Source organism: Amblyomma mixtum, chromosome 2, assembly GCF_055824585.1.
Source record: "Amblyomma mixtum isolate Tamu chromosome 2, ASM5582458v1, whole genome shotgun sequence".
Classification (NCBI taxonomy): domain Eukaryota; kingdom Metazoa; phylum Arthropoda; class Arachnida; order Ixodida; family Ixodidae; genus Amblyomma; species Amblyomma mixtum.
Window position 1 is genome coordinate 22,879,599 of NC_143013.1, and position 20,520 is coordinate 22,900,118.

Consider the following 20,520-nt stretch of genomic DNA (forward strand, 5'->3'; position numbering starts at 1 on the left):
AAATTCTAAAAACTGATATGGCTATTACTAATGGCTGGCTACAAATCTAATTGCAACCAGGCACCTAACTGTGATAGTTAAAGGGACACTGAGGAGAAATTAAAGTTGGCTTGTATTGACAGAATACCAGCTCCTGATTACAAAAGCGCCACTCATACTGACAACAAAGCTCTTGTAACGTAGAACAGAGCAAGAACCAAAATACAGGTATCGCCGCCATAGGCCAAACTTGCAAGTACAAGCGTGATGACGTCATAGGACAAAACAGTGTTGCTAGAACCAATGGTTCTAGGAACACTAGGACACGAGAAGCCACGAATCACTGAGGAACAGCCAATGCATGCGCAAATCTCCTTGACGTCGCCAGATGGCGCCACGTGCCCGGCAGCTACGCGCGCACCTGCAGCATCGGGACCAATCAGCGCCTGCTCACCGGCGATAGGCAGGCTCCCAATATTCTGCTAACGGTAACAAGGTACACGGTATGCTAAAGTCTATTTACGAGAACTTCGATGACGACTTCGAGAGCGGAATCCATCGTCACGCTGGCAAAACGCTGGTACAAACGTAAACGAAGCGACGGTAGCGACGGCCGCAATTGCAGATAGATGCCTTCAGCGTGCGGCCGGCGGTAGCTTTCTTTTCGGCTGCTGCTAGGCCGCACTGCTGGCCACCAGAAATCACGGAGTCTGCGTTAAGTCATGTGCACGTCACTTAGTCCTGTGTCGTCATAAGAAAATCCCAAGTTTGAATTAGAGCGGCGGGAAAAACTTTTTCTACTTCGAATCCAAATTTCTTAGAAATAAATGCATCTTTCGCTGCCGGCCAAGTGGCAACAACGATAAGAAATGCCGAACTATCGGATTTTGCTTTAAAAAAAAATATTAATAGAGCTCTCCTCACTGTCCCTTTAACTTGGTAACTAAATTTTAATAACATTTTCTCTAGCTAATGTTATCCACCTGTTTTCTGATGTCCGCTAACGCTGATGTCCCACTGTGCCACAGAAGCCATCATTATATTTTAAATAAAGCCTATTTTTTAAAATTAGTGGCGGGTTTTGCAGCGACAGCAGGCTTAACATACACTACCAACATCGACAGGAGGACCTGTTGGTCAGACATGGCACTGGTATGAAAAATGTAGCTTTAAAACACCACACAGAAAAACATCAGTAGTGTCTGTCCAAAGCTCACTTTTTCCACGCGGTGTACATTCATTTCAAAACTATTAACAAGGAACACATGACAAGATAGAGGGCCAATGCGTTGAAACATTCAAGTTTATTAACGACAACACTAGTTCAGGAACAAGGCAAGCCAGCATTACTCAATGCTCTCAGTGTCTTTTGATTTGTGTTTGTGCCTATGTTTGCTTTTGTGGTGGTGGTGAGATCGGTGGTGCTTTTTGTGCTCATGCCGCTCAGACGACCTACAAGAACAAAAACACAGATAACCCTTAAGCATAAATGGCACGCTTGTCAACACTTCCTATGTGCCCTGCACTATTTACTCCAAATATGCCGGTTGCAGTGGAACATTTGTTCAAGGCATTTTTAGAGCAGCAACAGACTTCTGGGGAACATACAAGCAAGTTTTCAAGAGAGCTGCTACTTATACTGCAAACTTCAGAAAGCAGTCAGTTGACGGCCACACGCGGGAGGAATAGGGGTTTATCAAAATTACAGTAGCCTCGCAATGATTCAAAAAAATTTCAACATTTTGGATGGCTGGGTATAATTTCAATGTATTTTAAACCCACTTAATTCATACTGCGGTTTCTCTCAAACTCGGTTAATTCGAACTTTTTGCCTCCCTCCAACGATCCCGGTGTGCAAAAGAGCAGCAGCCGAGGTCGGATATGTCTGGTTTGCAAAGCCGCATCAGCTAAACACTCAGCCCTTCCCAGCAGTTAACTCAGACGGTCTTTAACTCAACTGGTCTTTTTCATTTTCTAAGGCACCTTGTCATTCTGGTGCAATGTGTTTGTTCTCCTGCGCTTCCATCCACATGGTCCTGTATGCCGAAAATGCGCGCTCATCATGAGCCGCTCATTGCCTGTCAGGTGAAGCTTTCTTAAATGGCTGCCGCCACTTTTGAAGAAGCCATGGAAGGCCTTACTATTTTTAACCAGCTCTGCTTTGATACTCTTGACAGTGGCCATACAGTACACTCCCTTGGGGTCTCAGTCAACTCAGTCTTACTCTACATGGAAACAAGTGCATTATCAGTAACTTTTTTTTTTAACCACACAACGAGTTAGAGGCTTCTAGTTCAGTAAACATATCAGTGCTAACGCTTATAGCTACGGCTGCATAGATAAATATAGTTCCAAATCCTATGTGTGCACATAGATATCGTAAAGCAGATCGCATTTAATCTTGCATCATATTAATATGCTCAACAATCTCTGCTCCCTTGAAGTCTGAATTAATGAGTCTACTACATAAACTGGCAAATCATCAAAATTGGGTTTCATTAAATACAGGCTCCAAGATGATGCAGTTCAAAGAAAAAAATGACTGAGGCTTAGCTTAGGTTAAGCCTAGTCAGATGCGAAGCATATTGTCGCCGAGTTGCATATCGAGCACACTGCTTGGCTAGACGTTCTTCACGCTCTTCATCAGTCTCTGTAGCACGCCGCAACTTTTGCTTCTCATTCCAACGAGCAGCCCTGTCTCCAGGAGGCATCTCTATCCCGTGTACGCCTAGCAGAGGCAGGCACACCCCCTTGTATACCGCCGCTCCAGCATCACGCGTTCACTACAGCGCACCTAGCGGCAGAAGCAGGAAACACATTGGTCGCAACGCCTCGCGCGACGGCGCAAGCTGGGGCCCCGTTTCTCCTATGTCGTTACGTCACGCATCACGTGGTCCTCCTTGATCGCGACCAGCCCCCGTTTCTCATCTGCTGTGACGTCACGCACACCGTGGTCATCCTTGGTCACGACGGCGCGAGTTGGGCCCCCGTTTTTCATCTGCTGTGACGTCACGCATCACGTGGTATGACATGGAGGTCACGAAAGGTCAATGGTAACGACACCGCCGCGCTCGAGGAGCTGGGTTGGGCTATTTTAGTATGCTTCGCATAAAAATTTGTGAAGCTTATGGTAGACTCAAATTTAAGCATAGAATAAGTGCCAGTAAATGAAAGGATGTTTATTTCAAGGCACTCATTTGGCCAGGAACCGAAGTATCACAGATAATTCAAAGTGGGTAAATGGAACATTTCAGTAGGCTGCTCACACAGAGGGAGGCGGGAAAATGACCTGTGTAAGCTTATGCAGTAAAGTCTAGCCTTTTGTCGCATTAGATACCGTATTTATTCGAATCTAGGCCGATAGTTTTTTCAAAAAAACGAGATGTAGAACTCTTATGTCGGCTTAGATTCGAGGATTTCGTTTCGAGGTTTCGTATTCGTAAAATACGAATAAATGTAGCACGCAGGTGGCGCCCTCACAAAACGCCAACGAAAGACAGCACTGTAGCCGTTGCTATCCGTAGCTGATACTGATCAAAGCACACATGAGCACTGGCTGCCATTTTGGCCTTGTTCTGTTCTCGTGCGGTGGCGTGAGCACATTCGCAGCAGTGAGTTTTCGTGCGTGGTTTTTATCACCAACACCATGGCACCAAACAGGCGGTGCCATTATAGTGCCGCCTTCAAGCGGAAAGTTATACTCGCTGCAGAGCAGTCGTCAAATCTTCAAGCCGGGCGGGACTTCGGCGGCTGATCCCGGGCTGGCGTTGCATATGTCTCCTCGCCCAAACGCCAGCCCGGGATCAGCCTGAGCGGGCTCCTGGCAATAAATGTTGTTTGCGTGCTGTACCTCTTGTTCGCAGTTGTTTTTTCGGCCGGCCTACAATCGAGGTAAGTTTTTTTTTTCTGTGGCCTTCAACTTTCGGGTCTCAGCTTAGAATCGTGGCCGGCCTAGATTCGAGTAAATACGGTACTTGACTGACATTTCCTAAATATTGATCATGCATCATGATGATGTTCCTTCGTTGTTCGAGTGGATGCTGACTTTTTACTACTAGATATGAGTATTCACTCTTACTCAAACAGCAAACACTGGGCTGTACACTGAGCTACACAAACTTCCTTAATGCAAGAGCACACTACCCTCATTAGGTATTACCAGAATAAAGTAGCCTGGCTAAATAATCATCTCTGTTACCATGAATTATGCGGGAAGCCTTTCAGCAGCAGTGGCCACCTTGCTGCTTCATGTTTCGTACTGCACAGTTCTGTGTCCATTTGCCCTTTCACTGCCTCCTGTTATTTCTCAACGCCCCGCGCGATCTTCTTGGCCCATTTGTAGCAATGCTTCCTCCCTAGAGCTTGCCACGCACTTCACCTCAATAACCCAAGGTCGCCGAGAAGTTGGCTTTTCCTCCAAGCTCAAAAGCCTGGTGAGTGAGCTCACTGTAGGTATCTCAAAGAACAAAAGATTCGCGCTGTATTCGTAGCTTGGTTCCAAATATAACGGGAAATAAAATCGCTTCATATTGTTGCAAATAGTATAGTTTTCAAAAAGAGCCAGTATAGAGAGTTTTCCCAAGCAAGCGTGCAGACGAACTGCTACCAGAGCCACATACGCTTCACATGCTAGCTTGCTTGAACAGATGAGGGGGCAAGCATGTCAAGGCATCAGCAGAACTTTGTTCGCTGCCATGTTCTACCTTCCAAGAGAATTCCGACATTTAAGTCAATCACACCTGCTGATGTCCACAGACACAACGTGGCTGCTAAGAGCCAATTCCACGAAAAATGCTCCAATCTATGAATTTTCATGTGACGAGAGAAACTAGGAGACTTAAGTCACAGCAGTCCCATATAGGAAGACATTTTTAGAGACACTTTCTTCACTCACCTGCGCCTCTCACGCGAGTCACTGGAATGCTTTCTGTCTTCACCGCGGTCTCTGGGGCTGGCGCTACGCTTCCGTTTAGATGATGACGACACAACGGATGATTCCCTCTGATCATGATTTCCTCTGATATGATGACGTGGTGGCAACTGCACTCCAGCATCAACCTTGTCTGAAGACCTTGGCGGATGAAACAAAGAAAGAATTGGCAGGTGAGAGAGAAACTGTAGGTTGACCAAATCTCAGTCACCAAACAGGAGCAGCTAAAAGCGGCAAATACATGCACAGAATGCTGCTTGTTTCCGGATTATATGGCGTGTGAAATGCATATTCCTAGGGATATGCGCACATAAGTTTGAACCCTTTTCTATTAGCATTCTTATTTAATCACAGAAGGGTGCGATATCACGGGCCCCTCAAGAATACAACAAGAAACCTGGGGCCGCATTCTGTAACCATCCACTTCCTTTTCCAGTCCATTTCGTCCTCTGCCGTAGGGCGTTAGAACAGATGCCATGCTGGCCACGACAGACAAAGCTGAATGAAGGCCTATGTTCGGGGAGTCTTGATGCAATAGGTAGCATAAAAGGATTCTCACACAGCTACTGCCATCGCCGTCCGATCACACTCTACATGACAGGACGTTCTATGTCCGCAGCTAAGGATGAGGGAGACGCTGGTGAACACTGTCAAGGTTAAGTTACATGCAACATAAATATAACCCCAAAAGTAGAAGACTGGATAGCTGCCGCTGTAGCACAGTTAATACAGTCAAGACCTGCAAAAAATTTCGTTGAAGTGAAACTTCGTTCTAATGAGATGGGACCCGAACACTCATAGATTGGACTGGATAGTTCTTGAATAACGTTCATTTCCAAAAATCTTTACGCGGTGGTCTTTCACTGTTAAAGGTGCACTAAAGAGGAATCTAAAATTGTCTGTGCCGCAAGAACTCGATCTACACAATCCAAGCATTCTTAAAAACTTCGAACTATTATCCTGCACGGCTGATTTCCCTATTAAATTGGATTGAACACCTCGACTCCCGCTCTTCTTTTTGCATTGACCTCCAAGAGTAAGAGGAGTCAACCAACACATGTGGACTACAGCCGTGAGCAAGCTTACACATTTCTGGCAGAAGTTAAAGAAAGAGAAGAACATCTGTGGCTTTTAAACAACATATCAATGCTGCCTTCTGCATTACTCAACAAACCAGTCATTCAACCTCTGAGGGGGGGGGTGCCACTAAAACACATATTTAGGACTCGCACAGGCCTACTATACTGGCGTGCACAGAATAGTGATTACCTTGATGAGAGATCTGCAGTGTCATCATCTGTTTGAAGCTGCTTCAGATAATCTGTCTGGTTCTCGATAACTTCTCTGAGGATCTGAAAAATGTTGGATAATCAGTAAGCGTGGCCCTCCCGGCAGATTCTTGGTCAGGTCAAAATAATACCCATTATTTTTTAGTGCTAACTTGGTTGGTTGGTTTATGGGGTTTAACGTCCCAAAGCGACTAAGGCTATGAGAGACGCCGTAGTGGAGGGCTCCGGAAATTTCGACCACCTGGGGTTCTTTAACGTGAACTGACATCGCACAGTACACGGGCCTCTAGAATTTCTCCTCCAAAGAAATTCCAGCCGCCGCGGCCGGGATCGAACCCGCGTCTTTTGGGTCAGTAGCCGAGCACCATAGCCACTGAGCCACCGCGGCGGCTTTTAGTGCTAACTGGCCACAAAAGACACAGTGAAGTAACATTAACAGCAATAGTGGCCAACCAGCCTAAATTAAAAAAAGCTAAAAAAAATGAATTCTCCAATACTTTCATTACTTTTAGGAACAAAGCTTTGCAGAACTGCAATTCTCTATCATCCATCGGCATTTTGTCAGCACTTTCATGGCGTAAAAACTTTCATACGCTACATTTTGCGAGAGTTACTATGAGATCAAAACAGCAGTGAACCATCCCCTAGAAAGGATTTGGTTAGAAGGACGTTACTCTGCACCAAATTCAAAATTTCCGAGAAGCTTTATGAAGCTAACGTTTTTTTTTCTTTTTTTTTTCTTTGAGAAGACACCACTTGGCCTACCCTGCACAATGCGGCCTTTCCTGAATACGTTGCCAGCAAATAAGCAGCACTAGCACTACAAGATCATCATCTGCTACGCTGACTGCTGAAATGACACTAAATGACACAATATAAACTTCACCCACATAACATTTAACAATGCTTCTGCCAGGATAAACAAGCCTGATACAGAGCTACTGTCGCCATTACTTCATGCCATCAAAAAGTGAATACGGTCTTGGATAGCAGTGTGCTTTAAAAGCCTTTCGCTTCGCTATTCAGTGTGGTGTCACTGAGGCCCCCATTTTCTGCAGTGGAAAATTTTTAATACCATGAATTTAGAACAAAGAATCTGTATGATTCCATAAGACACCTCCCATGTATTAATGCAGTCGTCGAGAAGTTGGCTTTTTCGCATACCTCACAAGCTGCTGAGTGAGCTTTCTGCGGAATCTCAAAGAACAATGAGAAAAAAAAAAATTTGCACCATAGGCGTAGTTTAGTTCCAAATATAACATGAAGTGCTTTTTGAAGCAGATGATTCGAGAAAAAACCTATCCGTGTAACATCTCAGCAGATATGGCAGAACTGTGACTGCGGCGCAGTGTTAGACGTGCTAACTTGCTTGAGTAAATGAGAAGTAGGCATGTCAAGGCATCAGCAGCAGAACTTCGTGATTTACCAGATTCCATGTTTCAAGAGGATTCAGATGACTGCATTAATCACATTCCCACAAACATTAAAGAAAGAAAAGAATATGGCTACTAGCACACAATCCTGCGAAATGCTCACATCCACAATTTTTCATGAAATTGCGGGAAACTGGGGCCCTTAGGTATCACCAGTTCCATAGGACTAATTTGGTATGATATCTTAATGAAGAAAGCAAAAATCACACAGGAAGGGTAGTATGTTCAAATGTCTTGCGTGGGTGCTGTTTTCACATGCACGCATCTACAGAACGGACTGCTGCATCTCTCAAGGTGATTCATTGCTACTACCAACTACATTCAGCATTCAGCGGTAAGTTTTGCTTAGCACTATGATGTGGAGCGATTTGCCAACAGTGCCATCTCACCCTCGTGGTGAATCTGGAAGCACACTCCATTTGCTCTCACCTGACCCGATGTTTCTGCTACTGCCGAAAGATGGCACTGCCACTCTCACTGCCACAAAAATGCTTTTCGTTTGCTTCGACCTCCCTGCGAATGATGAGGACTTCCAGTTCTACCCCAATCAGGCAAGTATATCATCCAGATGCATTATTAAGCAAAACTGATTGATATTCCATCTCTGCGCAACGTGTAACAAACCAGTGGTTTAGTGGCCAGAAGCATTCTATGAGTCACTCTCGAGCGACACAACTATCTGCATTACTGGCCGCAAAAGGTTGCAGGATAAGGAGTTGAGGGAAACCTAATTTCCCAACAGCCAAAGCACTGCATTGCCCCCTACTCAACTGCAGGTTTGTGCCAAGCCAATGCCATGAGTAAAGCAGATTTGTAAGTGGCTCCTACAAAGTTTTGCAGTCGGAAGTACTTACAGACAAACGCTTTAGTTACCTCTGTATAGGACTTTCGGGTGATGTGCACATTCTTTGCTCTGTACGATTGCCTTCGTCGCTTATAGTCTCGCATCTGGGACTTCAACTCCAGTTCACTTGGAGGACGCTGTTCATCTGAAAATTGTCACAGATCCCACATGCAAAGTAAATGGCAAAGACCAATCATCATCATCAGCAGGACTAAACCCTCTCCCAACCTCTCCAAATAACCCTGTCCTGTGCCAGCTGTGGCCACCTCATCCCCGCAAATTTCTTAACCTTATCTGCCCGCCTTTCTGTTGCCCCTTGCTACGCTTACCTTCTCTTGGAATCCAGTCCGTCACCCTTGACGACAAAACGGTTATCTTGCCTTCACATTATGTGCCCTGCCCAAGCCCATTTTTCTTGGCTTCAACTAGGATTTCATTAACCCGCATTTGTTCCCTCACCCACTCTGTTCTCTTGCTGCCTCATAGCGTTAAACCTATCATTTTCCTTTCCATAGCTCATTACATTGTCATCAATATAAGTTAAACCCTTTTCATTAGCTTCCACGTTTGTGCTCCATGGGCGAGTACCAGCAAGATACAGCTGTTATATACTTTCCTCTTGAGCAATACTGCTAAACTGCTATTCATGACTGAAGAGTACCTGCCAAATGCACTCCGCCCCTTCTTATTCTTCTAGTTATTTCACTCTTTTTCGTAACATCCTCTGCTGCGCCATAGGTTTGACTGCCGCCTTGGCCAGTTGCTCCGCAGGCGCTCCAGACTGAGCGTTAATTGGCGTATTCATATAGGAGGTTGTGGCCAAGTACTACAACAAGTTGGACAAATCCTGTTCTGGTGAGAACAGCAGAGCGTGGAACGCATCTTGGAACACAAAAAATCTCATGATTCAGCTGCATCGATGGTTGATTTTGTCAACAATCTAGGCAGCAGTGACTCAGAGAACGAAGACTTGAGGAACCAGCTCAGAGCATCGGTGCCTTCGTTAGCTCCTTATTTGGGCCCATTTTGATAGACTAGCGGCAGTTTTGAAAAGGGCACTGATATTACCAACATTATTTGTTTCATTAGTAGGATCCACATCATTTGGGCAGGACTTAATACCATCTGCGCTGCGAATGGTTCACCTGACTGTTCTTGTCAAGTTTTGTTCAAACTTTATCTGAAAACCTTGATTTGACAAATAAAATCCGATAACACATAAAACAAAGGTTATATACTGCATACATACTGCATTAAATTTTAAACCTCAATTTTTGGACAAAAGAAATTAACGAAAAGCCACAAGGGTCATTTCCCATAGTAGGGAAGAGCTAACAAGAACGCCTTATTTTGCACTACCGAATGAACACAATAACAAAAGAAAAGGTACAGAAACACAGACGAGCCATCTAGAACATTGGCTAAAAACAAAAGAACAAGGTAGCATTATTTCACACCAATAACAATGCAATTTCAAATAAAAAAAACTGCGACAGGAAACCATTTGCCATTTCTTGAAAGTCGGACAGTGCCGTGGGGCTCTTCAGCACCTACCTCTGGGCAGTCAAAGAACCAGAGTTCTCAACCTCCAGAGATGGGAAGCAGAGGCGAGACACTGCAAGCCACACCTACTGACTGGTGGATTTTTACATGCTGAAGCACTGCTGCGAGCAACAGGGGCACAACTTAATGGAGGGTTCCAGATCAATTCTGATCGCATAGGATTCTTCATATGTACCAACATCGCAATGCAGAGGCACTTCGCCTCAGTTAAAAAGCAGCTGCTTTGATCAAGATTGAACCTGCAACCCTGGGCTCGGCAGCCAAATGCCACAGCCACTGACGCACCGTGGAGGGTAACACAAGCTGCACTGAACAGTCGAGATGCAAATAAGGTTTCTCAGAATTACCCAGATAGAAAACTGTCCGCACAAATTTCTTAGAGCACTTCCGCCACTGGATACTTCATATTTGGTTTGGCTACATTTAGGCTAAAATCGTGAATTCTGCTGCCCAATCCTAACTGTACCGCGATGCTATCCACCATGTGAAGAACACTTTTTTTCATGCAATCACTAACATTGCCTACCTTTGTCTGATTTCTTTTCAAAGCTGATCTGTAGATCCTCGAGCTTCACAGCCGACGACTTGTTGGTGGCCTTTGCTCGCTCCACCACATAGTCGTAGATGGAAAATCTTTCAGGAGCAGTCAGCTCCGAAAAGCAGCGCTCCATTGACAGTGGAACACCATTCTTCACCTTCTGGCAAACTTCAGCTGTTTGTAGCATGAAAGCAGTGTCATTTCGTCAAGAACAACCACAGTACTAAAACAGAGGGACTCTTTCAGCAACCCGGACTAAGATCTCCATCAAAGCATACACAATTTTCTCACAGAATTTGGAATAACATAAGCAATCTGCCAGTCAATCTCATCACTGGGACCATATCTTAACTATAAAGAGTTATTTACCCAAGACACACTCAGAAACACTACAAGGAGTTGTAACCATTTCAGTGCCCCATTACCGACATCAGCCGGAAACAGAAACAAGTAATGCATGTTGCAAGTGCCTATCCAGTGTCCTCCAGCCCTACCTGAAGGAAAGCGAAATAAACATGAGTAATATCAAATCGCTTCCCACATAAATTGTCGGTACTCTTAACTGCAACAGCACCTACACAGACTATCTCACCTTTTGTCACTACCCACTGCTGGAGCATTACCCACTGCTTGTAAAAATATACGTACAAATTATACACATAACAATAAGCCAACCACAACAACTGATGCCATTTTATTCCTCATGTATTTGCAGCTCTTGCCAAGTTTAAGTCTACTGTCTGATGAGAAATTACTCCCTCTCTGCAAATCACATAAAATGAAGGCAGAATATCTTAGATGGTTCTTTTTAGATACAGTGGCTTGTCTTGACCTTCGATTCATTCTTTCTGCATTATAAAGCATTCAACTGAATGCCTTTTACCCCACAGTGGGCGCATTTGTTTTTCCAGTCCCAGACTACTTGCTGACATGTCTCGGCTTCCACTCTGACAGGGAACAGCATCATGGCCACATGACCTTCTTGCCAGAGGCTGCTTGAGGACTCGCCGCCAGAGCCGGGCTCCTCCTCGGTTACCGTACCATGATACTGAGTCGATTTGAAGACCGTACTGTCAGCTTAGCGTAGGTGCATTACAGAACTCAGCTTCGGGGGTATGCTCGCCGCTACTGCTCGCGACGAAGTTCGCACATAGTAGCCCAACTCGTTGTGGATAGGCAGATAGATGAAACCCTTCGCAAAAATGCGGACAAGTGCTAAAGCTGCTCCAGTATACGAGTGGTTCACCTGCGATGGTTCCAGGTAAGCGCGCAGACAGCATGTCGCGAAACAAGCGAACAAGAACCTCTTGACGACACGAGCAAACAATACGCGCTCGCAGCTCCGAACACGCATCCGTGTGTGGTGGATTTCAAGAAAATAGAACGAAGATGCAAGAACAAAAAGTCTTATGATGGCTCAGAGAGAAGCTACGGACCTCATGTGAAGGTTTAATGCACGATATTGTCCTCAAGGAACACGAAAAGTAAGCAAAATGCACACAAAGTCCAACTCGATATGGCTGGCAGCGCGGTGCGCAGCTGTCGTCTGCTGCCTCCCCCGCAGCCCAAAGTAGCCCACGGACAACCATAGGCAAAAAATGAACGCGTTGCTATGGCAATGCAGGCAGCTTTCTAACTTGTGGGCAGAGTTTTCAGGCTGCCCGAGAAAAACGAATACCGGACTCGAGCCCGCAAGTAGTCCCGGACAGTCCGGGACTGAAAAACCAATGCGCCCAGTGAATACTAGAAAGCTTCGATGCTGTCATTGTCATCATCAAATCAGACACATCCACTGCATGATAAAGACCTCTCCCACTGACTTCCAAAAATTAGCCCAGCCCTTCTGTAGTACAGGGTGCTCTAATCTGGCAAACCGCATAATTTAATCTGCCCACCTCGCACTCTGCTACCCCCACTAACCATCAGTTATCTGCTCTCCAAGCTCTGCTTTCACGCTGTAGCTCTGGGAAAACACATGCTCACAAACAAAGGAGCGTGAACTTTTGAGTGAGATAAGCTTGCTAATGTGAACAAACAAGAAAACGCTACAATAGGGCCTTTCTGCACGTACTGACTGATGCTTGCGACAGTGTCCCAGCTATTAACAGCAGACCACATAAAATACAGAGTGACCGAAAAGTACTGTAATGCAGTTTGAATTATATTTCATTTAATTTTGTTCCCACTTTTGAGTAGCGCTATTGTGTTCATTTTCCTTCTGCTTTTTTTCATATACAACTGTTATTATTAATGCTATTGGTGTGATACTGGTGGGGAAAAACGGTCTCTAAACAACTACTCAACACAATTGTCAGGCACCACAGGCAGAGAATGCACAGCATGAAGTTAGCAACTCTACCATGAGCCTACTTTGTCAAACAGGACCTAGGACTCCAAGAGCACAAATCAGCAAAAGGACCGCTGCTCAGGGAAATGAAGGCCTCCAGACTGGAAAACTACCATATGATGAAGCATCTGAGCCGCGGTGAAGCCCCGAACCAGATTCTGTTCAGCGATGAGAAGATATTCACACTCAAACTGGCCTGGAATTTGCAAAATTATTCAGGCTTGCTGCCGAACGGTCCTCTGCTAATTATGCCAGTAGAAAAAAACTTAAACGTTTGACCAAGAGCGTCATAGTTTTTGGCGAGATTTCAGGCCTTGAAGAGACGAACCTTGTTTTTGTGAAAAAAAATAGGTGAAAATCAACGCGAAGAGACACTGCGAGCTAATCCTGGATGGTGGCATCATTTCCTGGGCTCAAGAGAATGCAAGAAACATTTACTGCCGGCTTTTGCAAGACTGGGTTCCAGTCCACGGTACAGAGAAGACCCCCCCGAGTGGTGTGAGGCAAACCTCACCTTCTGCTCAAAGGAAGTTTGGCTGTCAAATTTCCCCTATCTCAGTCCACAGGACTTCGCTGTTTAGGGGATAGTGAAGAAAAAAGCATGCTCTTTACAGCACAAATCCAACGAATCGCTGAACCACGCTCTTAAGAAGGCCTGGAGTGAAATCCCTCCAGAAGGCATTGCGGCTATTTTGAAGGATTTCAAGAAGAGTCTGGGAGCCTGTATCAAAGCATAACATGGACACTTTGAACTTATAATATAAGCTGTTGTACGAAATTGAATGTGCTTTCAGATAAAAAAAACCAACCCGCCCCATTTCATTTGTGCATTGAAAAGTTATGGTTTTTTGTTTCACGTTACGGTATTTTTCGGTCACCCCACATGATGTAAAATACAGACTAAATTACCACAGCAATATATTAAATGATCCTGGCTAAACTACCAGCTCTATCATCTTACGACAGACAACATGAAGACTTAGAATTTATTTCTATTCAACAAAATGTGAGCACACTGACAGCACCTTACTTGCTTATCAGAACGCTGCCATTCAATCTAAAGAATAAAAGGATATTTTTAAGCGAGGATACACAAGTCTTGCCACAAAGAAGAGCATTACGCCAGCCAAAGCCGAGGCAACATGGGCTGAAAACAACCTGGAGAATTAATACAACTTGTCCTGAAGGTTCAACAACATCGTTAAACACAGTAAAGGCAGCATTATACAGGCTGTTTCAGTGAAGGTAAACCAGAAGTTTTTTAAATAAGTTCTTTGCGGTACAGAGATCAAGTCTGCAGCATTGTAATACCAGTGTTTGTGAATATCAGAAAAAAACGAGCGAATCCTGTTAATTAGCAACTGAATAACAGTTAGGTGCACGGTTGCACCTAACTGGACATGGGTCTTAGAGCATTTTTGTTTATTTGCAGACCAAATGCAATGAAACTGCACATATTTCAGTTTTTTCTGCTGATTTCAAATACGCAATTTGTTTATTTCTAGGCCAATTAGTTCCTGAGATATTAATATATATCATGCCATTGTCTGCTCAAACAATAGAAAAAAAATGGGCCACCAGAAATTTAATTTTAATATGGGGGTAGATACTACAATGTGTGAGGAATGCAACGCTGGAAGTAGTTTTCAGTTTTTTGTCCACGTGGACAAATGGGCTTAATAGTTAGTTTCATGTGTGTTGTGTTTTCTGGCACTGTATGTCTGGTTAACTCACTTGAAAGCTAACTATTACGCCCATTTGTCCACACGGACAAAAAACTGAAAACTGCTCCCAGCGTTGCATTCCTCACACATTGTAGTATCTACCCACGAATTAAAATTAAATTTCTGGTGGCCCATTTTTTTTCTATTGTTTGAGCAGACAATGGCATGATATTATTAATATCTCAGGAACTAATTGGCCTAGAAATAAACAAATTTCATATTTGAAATAAGCAGAAAAAACTGAATAAGTCTGTACAGTATCATTGCATTTGGTCAGTAAATAAAAAAAATTATCTAAGACCCATGTCCCCCCTTAAAGGATTTGATGCTGAGCGTTAGCAACAGCCACATCAACTTTTATTACTTCGAAAATGAGATTACCTTCAAAGCTTTGGCTCGACAAATACTGGCCTTCGCGTGCTCGTTTCAAGCATGTGTTTTTGGCGTCCACAATGCAACACCCACCAGCTGACGTCACTCCATGGCACACAGGCCATCTTTCTTTTTCCCACCCACGTGGCAGTGCTTTCCGCCATTTGCTGCTCCAGAGCAGACAGGATAGCGAAGCTCATGCGACATGAGTTCCAGTGCACATGCCACACACATACGACGCTTGAAATGTGTACAAAGGCCAATACTTGTAATAGTAATAACACTTTTGAGGTCCCAAAAAGTGATATGCCTGTTAGTAACGGCCAGCTGCCTAACGCCTGCCTAATTGTAATAGATAAGAAGTTAACTATTAGATTATTTAACAAGCTTACTAGATACAATGATCTACCTGTTTCCTGACATCCCCCAACACTGGCTTCACAACACCACAGATGCCATCTCCATTGCTCAAAAAGACCATTTTGAAGAATTCTGGTTCGCATTCACTGCAACGTGTTAACCAGAACAATTGTAGAAATCACATCACTTTCATCATAAATGTCAAAAGAAGTCAAAAGCTCAATACAAGCTTGTCCAAAAAGTCACAGCTTTGCTTCTATTCTGTTTCAGATTTAAAGTTAATGATATCGTTTTTGCACAATATCAACAGGACAGACTCCACAAACAGCTGCAAGCGATTATATTCAATGTGTACCTCCAATCAGCTTGTTTGCTACTGAACTCTTTTTACACCGCACCTGGCTGAGTGACTCATTAGGTCTTTCTTTTGGCATCTGGCAAGCCATTACACTAAGCTTACAATGTCCTTTTCCATCTCACTCAACCATGTGAGCACTATACGCTAGACTTCTATAGTACCAATTTTACACGAAGAGCTGGCTGCTATACTTCACCTCACAAGTTGTTTGCTGCTCTGTGACAGGTAGAGCTCTCTTATTCAATCAGGACTAAGGAAGACAACAAATAGTCCCTCGAGTATTTGAGCAGTGTTGTTACTATTTTTCAAACAATTACAATTGAGCCCACTTATAACGGCCGCAATTATGATGCACACTCGCTTACACGAACAAGGGCAGCGCCACCATCAAAATAGGTACTATTAGGGCAATGGCATTGCATCTCAGATACAGTGAACAAGGAGGCACTGTAAATTCGGCCCCGCAACAGCGGATTTTTGTTTTTGGCTGCAACATGGGTGGTACACTTACTACGAACCATGGACATAGCGAACACAATCCGCATGACCGTCAGGATCATTATAAGCGGGCTTGACTGTATTGCAGTTATTGAAAAGGTAGTTCAGAATGGTGTTCTGAAAGTAGTGTGAGCATTTCATTCACTGATTAAATTAGCAGAGAAAGACCACACGAACAAAGCACTGCAGAGGCCTGCTGTGATGTGGTGCGCCGCCATTCATAAACATGGCATCCGTCTAGTCGGCCGCTTATCGTGCACACAGCAACTGGACAAGGGTGCTCTTTCCTGCCACGGGATACAGGCCACAGAAGAACACGTTTTGCAGCGCACGCCCTCCTGATGATTGGCTCAGCTCGCCGTAGCTTTTAGAGCACTGCAAACAACTTGTGAGATACCTGTGCCTCGTCCTCACATGGCAAATGAATGTATGTTGAAAAATTTTGGATTAACCACATTACCGCCAATTTGTTTTTACATAAGAAGCTGTACTAAGCCAAATGATGCTTTCAGGCTCACAGGCTTGGTTCAGAGCATCAACAACTGATAGCAATTTCCTCTTCAGCCTCTTTTCGGGGCTTTCCTCAAAAGTGGCAGCACGAAGCTTAATGGTTTGCATTCTTCAAATGCAGTACGTGCAGACCTTCATGAGCCATAGCAGTTAACAAAACATACACCAGTCTGCTGTGAATAACTCACAATAAGAAATATTGCTACGGATGCTGGGAGGACGACGAAGTGGTTGGTAACGAAGACGACGCTGAGGTGCGTGCTTGTGTGCTGAGAGTCTACTCCAAGCCGTCGGTCCCTTGCGTAGCAGGCTACCTCTGCTGTTTCTACTGCTGCTTCTAGCCGCCACGTATCAATATGACTAGGGTTATGTCATCAACCAGGTATGAGCAGACGCAATTTCCTTGCTTTACTTTCCACAGCTTCACCAAGAAACATTAAAACACTACCAAGATTTTTTAGTTAGGACTCTAATTTTGTGCCAGCTTTTCACCCCTGCTTCCTTTCTACAAGTCAACAAGAAATTCCAATGACAAAAGGATGCTCCAGCTGAAGCACTGACTGGCACCAAATTTTGTGTCCTCTTCTTATCACAATGGACCTTGCATCACGGCTCCTGAATAACTGAGCACCGACACAGGGAGAATAGCAGCACACGCTTAGAATATTCTCATTATTTCTGATATTAGGAGTGCTTGCACTGACCACAGAAACTGCCCATTTTAAGTCCACACATACTAAACAAAGAATGCGTACAAAAGCATAGAGAAAAGTTTTGTTTTTAGCTTACCTGGTACATCTCCCCTGAATACTGCATTTGTTATAATCTTGCTTTGCGTTTCTCTATCTGCAATAAAGCACAAAGGTAAAAATATCCGATACACACAAGTACATATAGAGTTCATCGACCCTACCTATCAACACAGGAACAACTGACGTTGACTTTGTGTAGAAGAAATGAGAGCTTGGTGGGGCAGCCTCCTGCATCAAACAAGAAATGAGGGTGCGGTTTAAAGCAGGCAAACACGAGGCAACACAGCCATTTGGTAAGTGGAATAAAGATGTACATTGCATGTACAGATCCGAATAACATTGAATTAAGAGCGCTACAGCCATTGAGCCACTGCAGCAGGTCAGAGAAGTAGCTTTGAAATCCCATGATGAATGAAGCAGAAACACTGACCTTCTCTTGCCTGGTATATCCTTCCTTCAGCCAAGTGCAGAGATCAAGATGTGTGTCCAGTGATGCTGCGGGCATTGTGTGGCCTGGATCTAGTGGGCACACTACATACCCCTTCTGCAGTTAGAAGAGAGAAGGAAAAGGACAACAAATGAGTTGATGTTACATGAGTACAAAAAAAAAAAAACAGTAACAGGAAAGGGCAGCAGAAACAATAAAAACAATACTCTGCTGCAAAACAGCAATCAGATTTCTGACTAGCGAAATTAAAGACATCTTTCAGTTCAAAGCGAACAACAAAATTTTAAAAAGTATGGTAGAGTACAGACTGCATAATTTAGTCCACCTGTGGTAAAATCGCACATAGTAGGTGTTGCATTTCATAGCACTGACATGCAATTATTAAAGCTAGAAATAGTATCCATCATATTTTATGCACCCATAAATACTATAACAAGCACACAGTGCAAACATCAAAGTAAACTACGACAAACGCAGGTCAGTTCAAGTTGACTGCATTTGTTGTACTAGTTAAAGGAATGCAGCCCTTTTGAATTCGTTTCTCCAGTTCCATGCATGCCCCCCTGTACTTCCTTGTTATCTTTGGATGAGTGCACGCCTAGTGTAGCCCAAGTTCTTAGTCTCGCAAGTGGAAGTGCAGCAAGACAGTGATGGTGAAGTGTAGGTCAGAGAAGATATGACCATTCTCCCAATTCGATGGTGACAGTTCTTTCGTGAAAGGAGGAGGTGGGCAGCTGTTTGTGGCATTAGAACTGTAAAGCTGAACAGTCAAATCAAGCCCTACGAACAATAATTGATGGCAAAACATAAGGCATGTCAGCACACAGTTGGCTGAAATTTGGCACAGATGCCATGACAAGCAGATGCGCAGGCCTGCAGAGCCAGAGTGCCAAGCTGCACCTGGAGTACATGACTGGCGCCACATACTTGCAGCACTGCCCTAGAACTTAACACAGCTAGTACAGCCAAATAAAACAACTTTTGAATTAGACACCAAAGCTGAGGTGTTGCACAGGGATTCCCAGGGATTCCTTGGGGGATTCCCAGGGATTCCTTGGGGGATTCCCCTAAATTTGACCAACACTGTTCCCACTTCGAGTTATTGATCAATTCGTTCTCGCCCTATCATAAACTAGGCGTCCCGGTTAGCTCAATTGGTAGAGCGACTGCTCCACGGAAGCGGTGGTCCCTGGTTCGAACCCCGGACCAGAACAAATTTTTCTTTAACTACGAAGTTTCAGAGAAAGCTGTATAGCTTTCCTTTGTAGCCGTACGGCTGCACTGAGGTGGATGACAATGAGTAATTACTCCCTTTTTACAAATCTACTCCACCTTGGGGGATTCCCCTAAACATTTGACCAACTTGCACAGGAATGCATTCTACACACGAGACATTACATATTAAATGTGGAATTATCTTTTAAGCTCCTTAGTTTGCAAAAGCACTTTCAAAAAGGGCTCAGTAGGAAGCAGGGTTCCAAAGGCGTTCACTTCCTATTGCCAAATAAATCTTTTTAAGCACAAGTGCAACAAAAACATAACCCTATATGTATACCTGCACTACGTATAATTTATAAATAATGCTGTTCTTGGCTGCTATTCAAGGACAAACTGCGTTCACCAGAAGGTACAGCCGGCAGCGATAAGCTGTATTTCCGCATCTTTCCAGCATGGCAACTTCATACGCCGAGGTCTATGTCATGTGGGATCTTCAGCGCTGTTTTTACAGCTTTTAGCCCCGGCTTAAACTTTGGAACGAAAGAAATCAGTCAACATTATACGTGCTCGGCCCATCCCAGGCAAGGTTCGGCATTTCCACACTCACAGAGCTACGACAGAAACTAAATACATCTTACTAATACGCCATCCTCGGGAACTTTCCTCCCGCCTCGGCTACACTTCACCGGTGCGGCACCACCCCCCCACACCCCGCCCGAAAAGACAAGTATTCATTTTGACGCAGACAGCATTCACATGTAAACCAAGGCCAAAGTCCATCCCCGAAACAAAAATAATCGCATAGAAACTCTGATGATTAACAGCACAAGAAAGCACGATACCAAGGCACAATCTTATGCTAAGTCGCGACTAAACTCTGGCTTAATCCAGCCGGTGAAAAAGAATAACTTCACGTCCTAGACGCTAAGTGATCCGGCTTTCGGCGCACATCCAGCAAGTGGACATTACGGTCACAACTGTTATCACATCATCAAAGGTACAGAACTGCAAACTGCAGTCGCCTACAGTTGTCCACTCACCTTTTTGAGAACCTCGTCTTTCGACCATTTCAGTCTTTCCAGTATGGTGGTTAACTGTTTTTCCCCGCTATGAATTAAACCCTTGAGCTTTTTCAACTGCGCTTCGCGACTTGCTAAGGTCATTGCAATGCAGTGGCATCAAAATCCGCTCTTCGCAACACGCGCAAAGAAGCGCCACAACACTACAACCATACTACAACCGCCCGTCGCACTGACTAAACATCATACTTGGCTTGGCTTCGTTAGTTTCAGCTAGAAGAAAAAAAAAAAAGTGGATGGACAATATTCTTTGCATCGTATGGCAGCTTGCGCTATCT

General features: G+C 44.3%; 1 protein-coding gene across 1 annotated transcript; it reads right to left on the reverse strand.

Moving 5' to 3' along the window:
• Positions 1 to 1,253: 1,253 nt before the first annotated feature.
• LOC149358681 (U11/U12 small nuclear ribonucleoprotein 48 kDa protein-like) lies at positions 1,254 to 20,417 on the reverse strand. The gene is made up of 9 exons (XM_089570833.1): positions 20,204 to 20,417; positions 17,928 to 18,041; positions 17,659 to 17,725; positions 17,535 to 17,591; positions 10,565 to 10,750; positions 8,505 to 8,620; positions 6,179 to 6,261; positions 4,874 to 5,050; positions 1,254 to 1,431 (listed from the first exon to the last, which is right to left on the reverse strand). The coding sequence occupies exons 1-9, from the start codon at positions 20,324 to 20,326 to the stop codon at positions 1,326 to 1,328; spliced, it is 1,029 nt and encodes a 342-aa protein (XP_089426959.1). The 5' UTR covers positions 20,327 to 20,417; the 3' UTR covers positions 1,254 to 1,325.
• Positions 20,418 to 20,520: the final 103 nt, after the last annotated feature.

Bases quoted from the DNA above. Each gene is read 5' to 3' on its own strand.
- LOC149358681 (XM_089570833.1), bottom strand. From the start codon at position 20,326: ATGACCTTAGCAAGTCGCGAAGCGCAGTTGAAAAAGCTCAAGGGTTTA. The intron at 17,592-17,658 runs GTAGGGTCGATG...GCTTTATTGCAG, and splicing joins AGTTGTTCCTGTGTTGATAG to ATAGAGAAACGCAAAGCAAG. The intron at 8,621-10,564 runs GTAGGCAATGTT...GACAATTTTCAG, and splicing joins TGAAAAGAAATCAGACAAAG to ATGAACAGCGTCCTCCAAGT.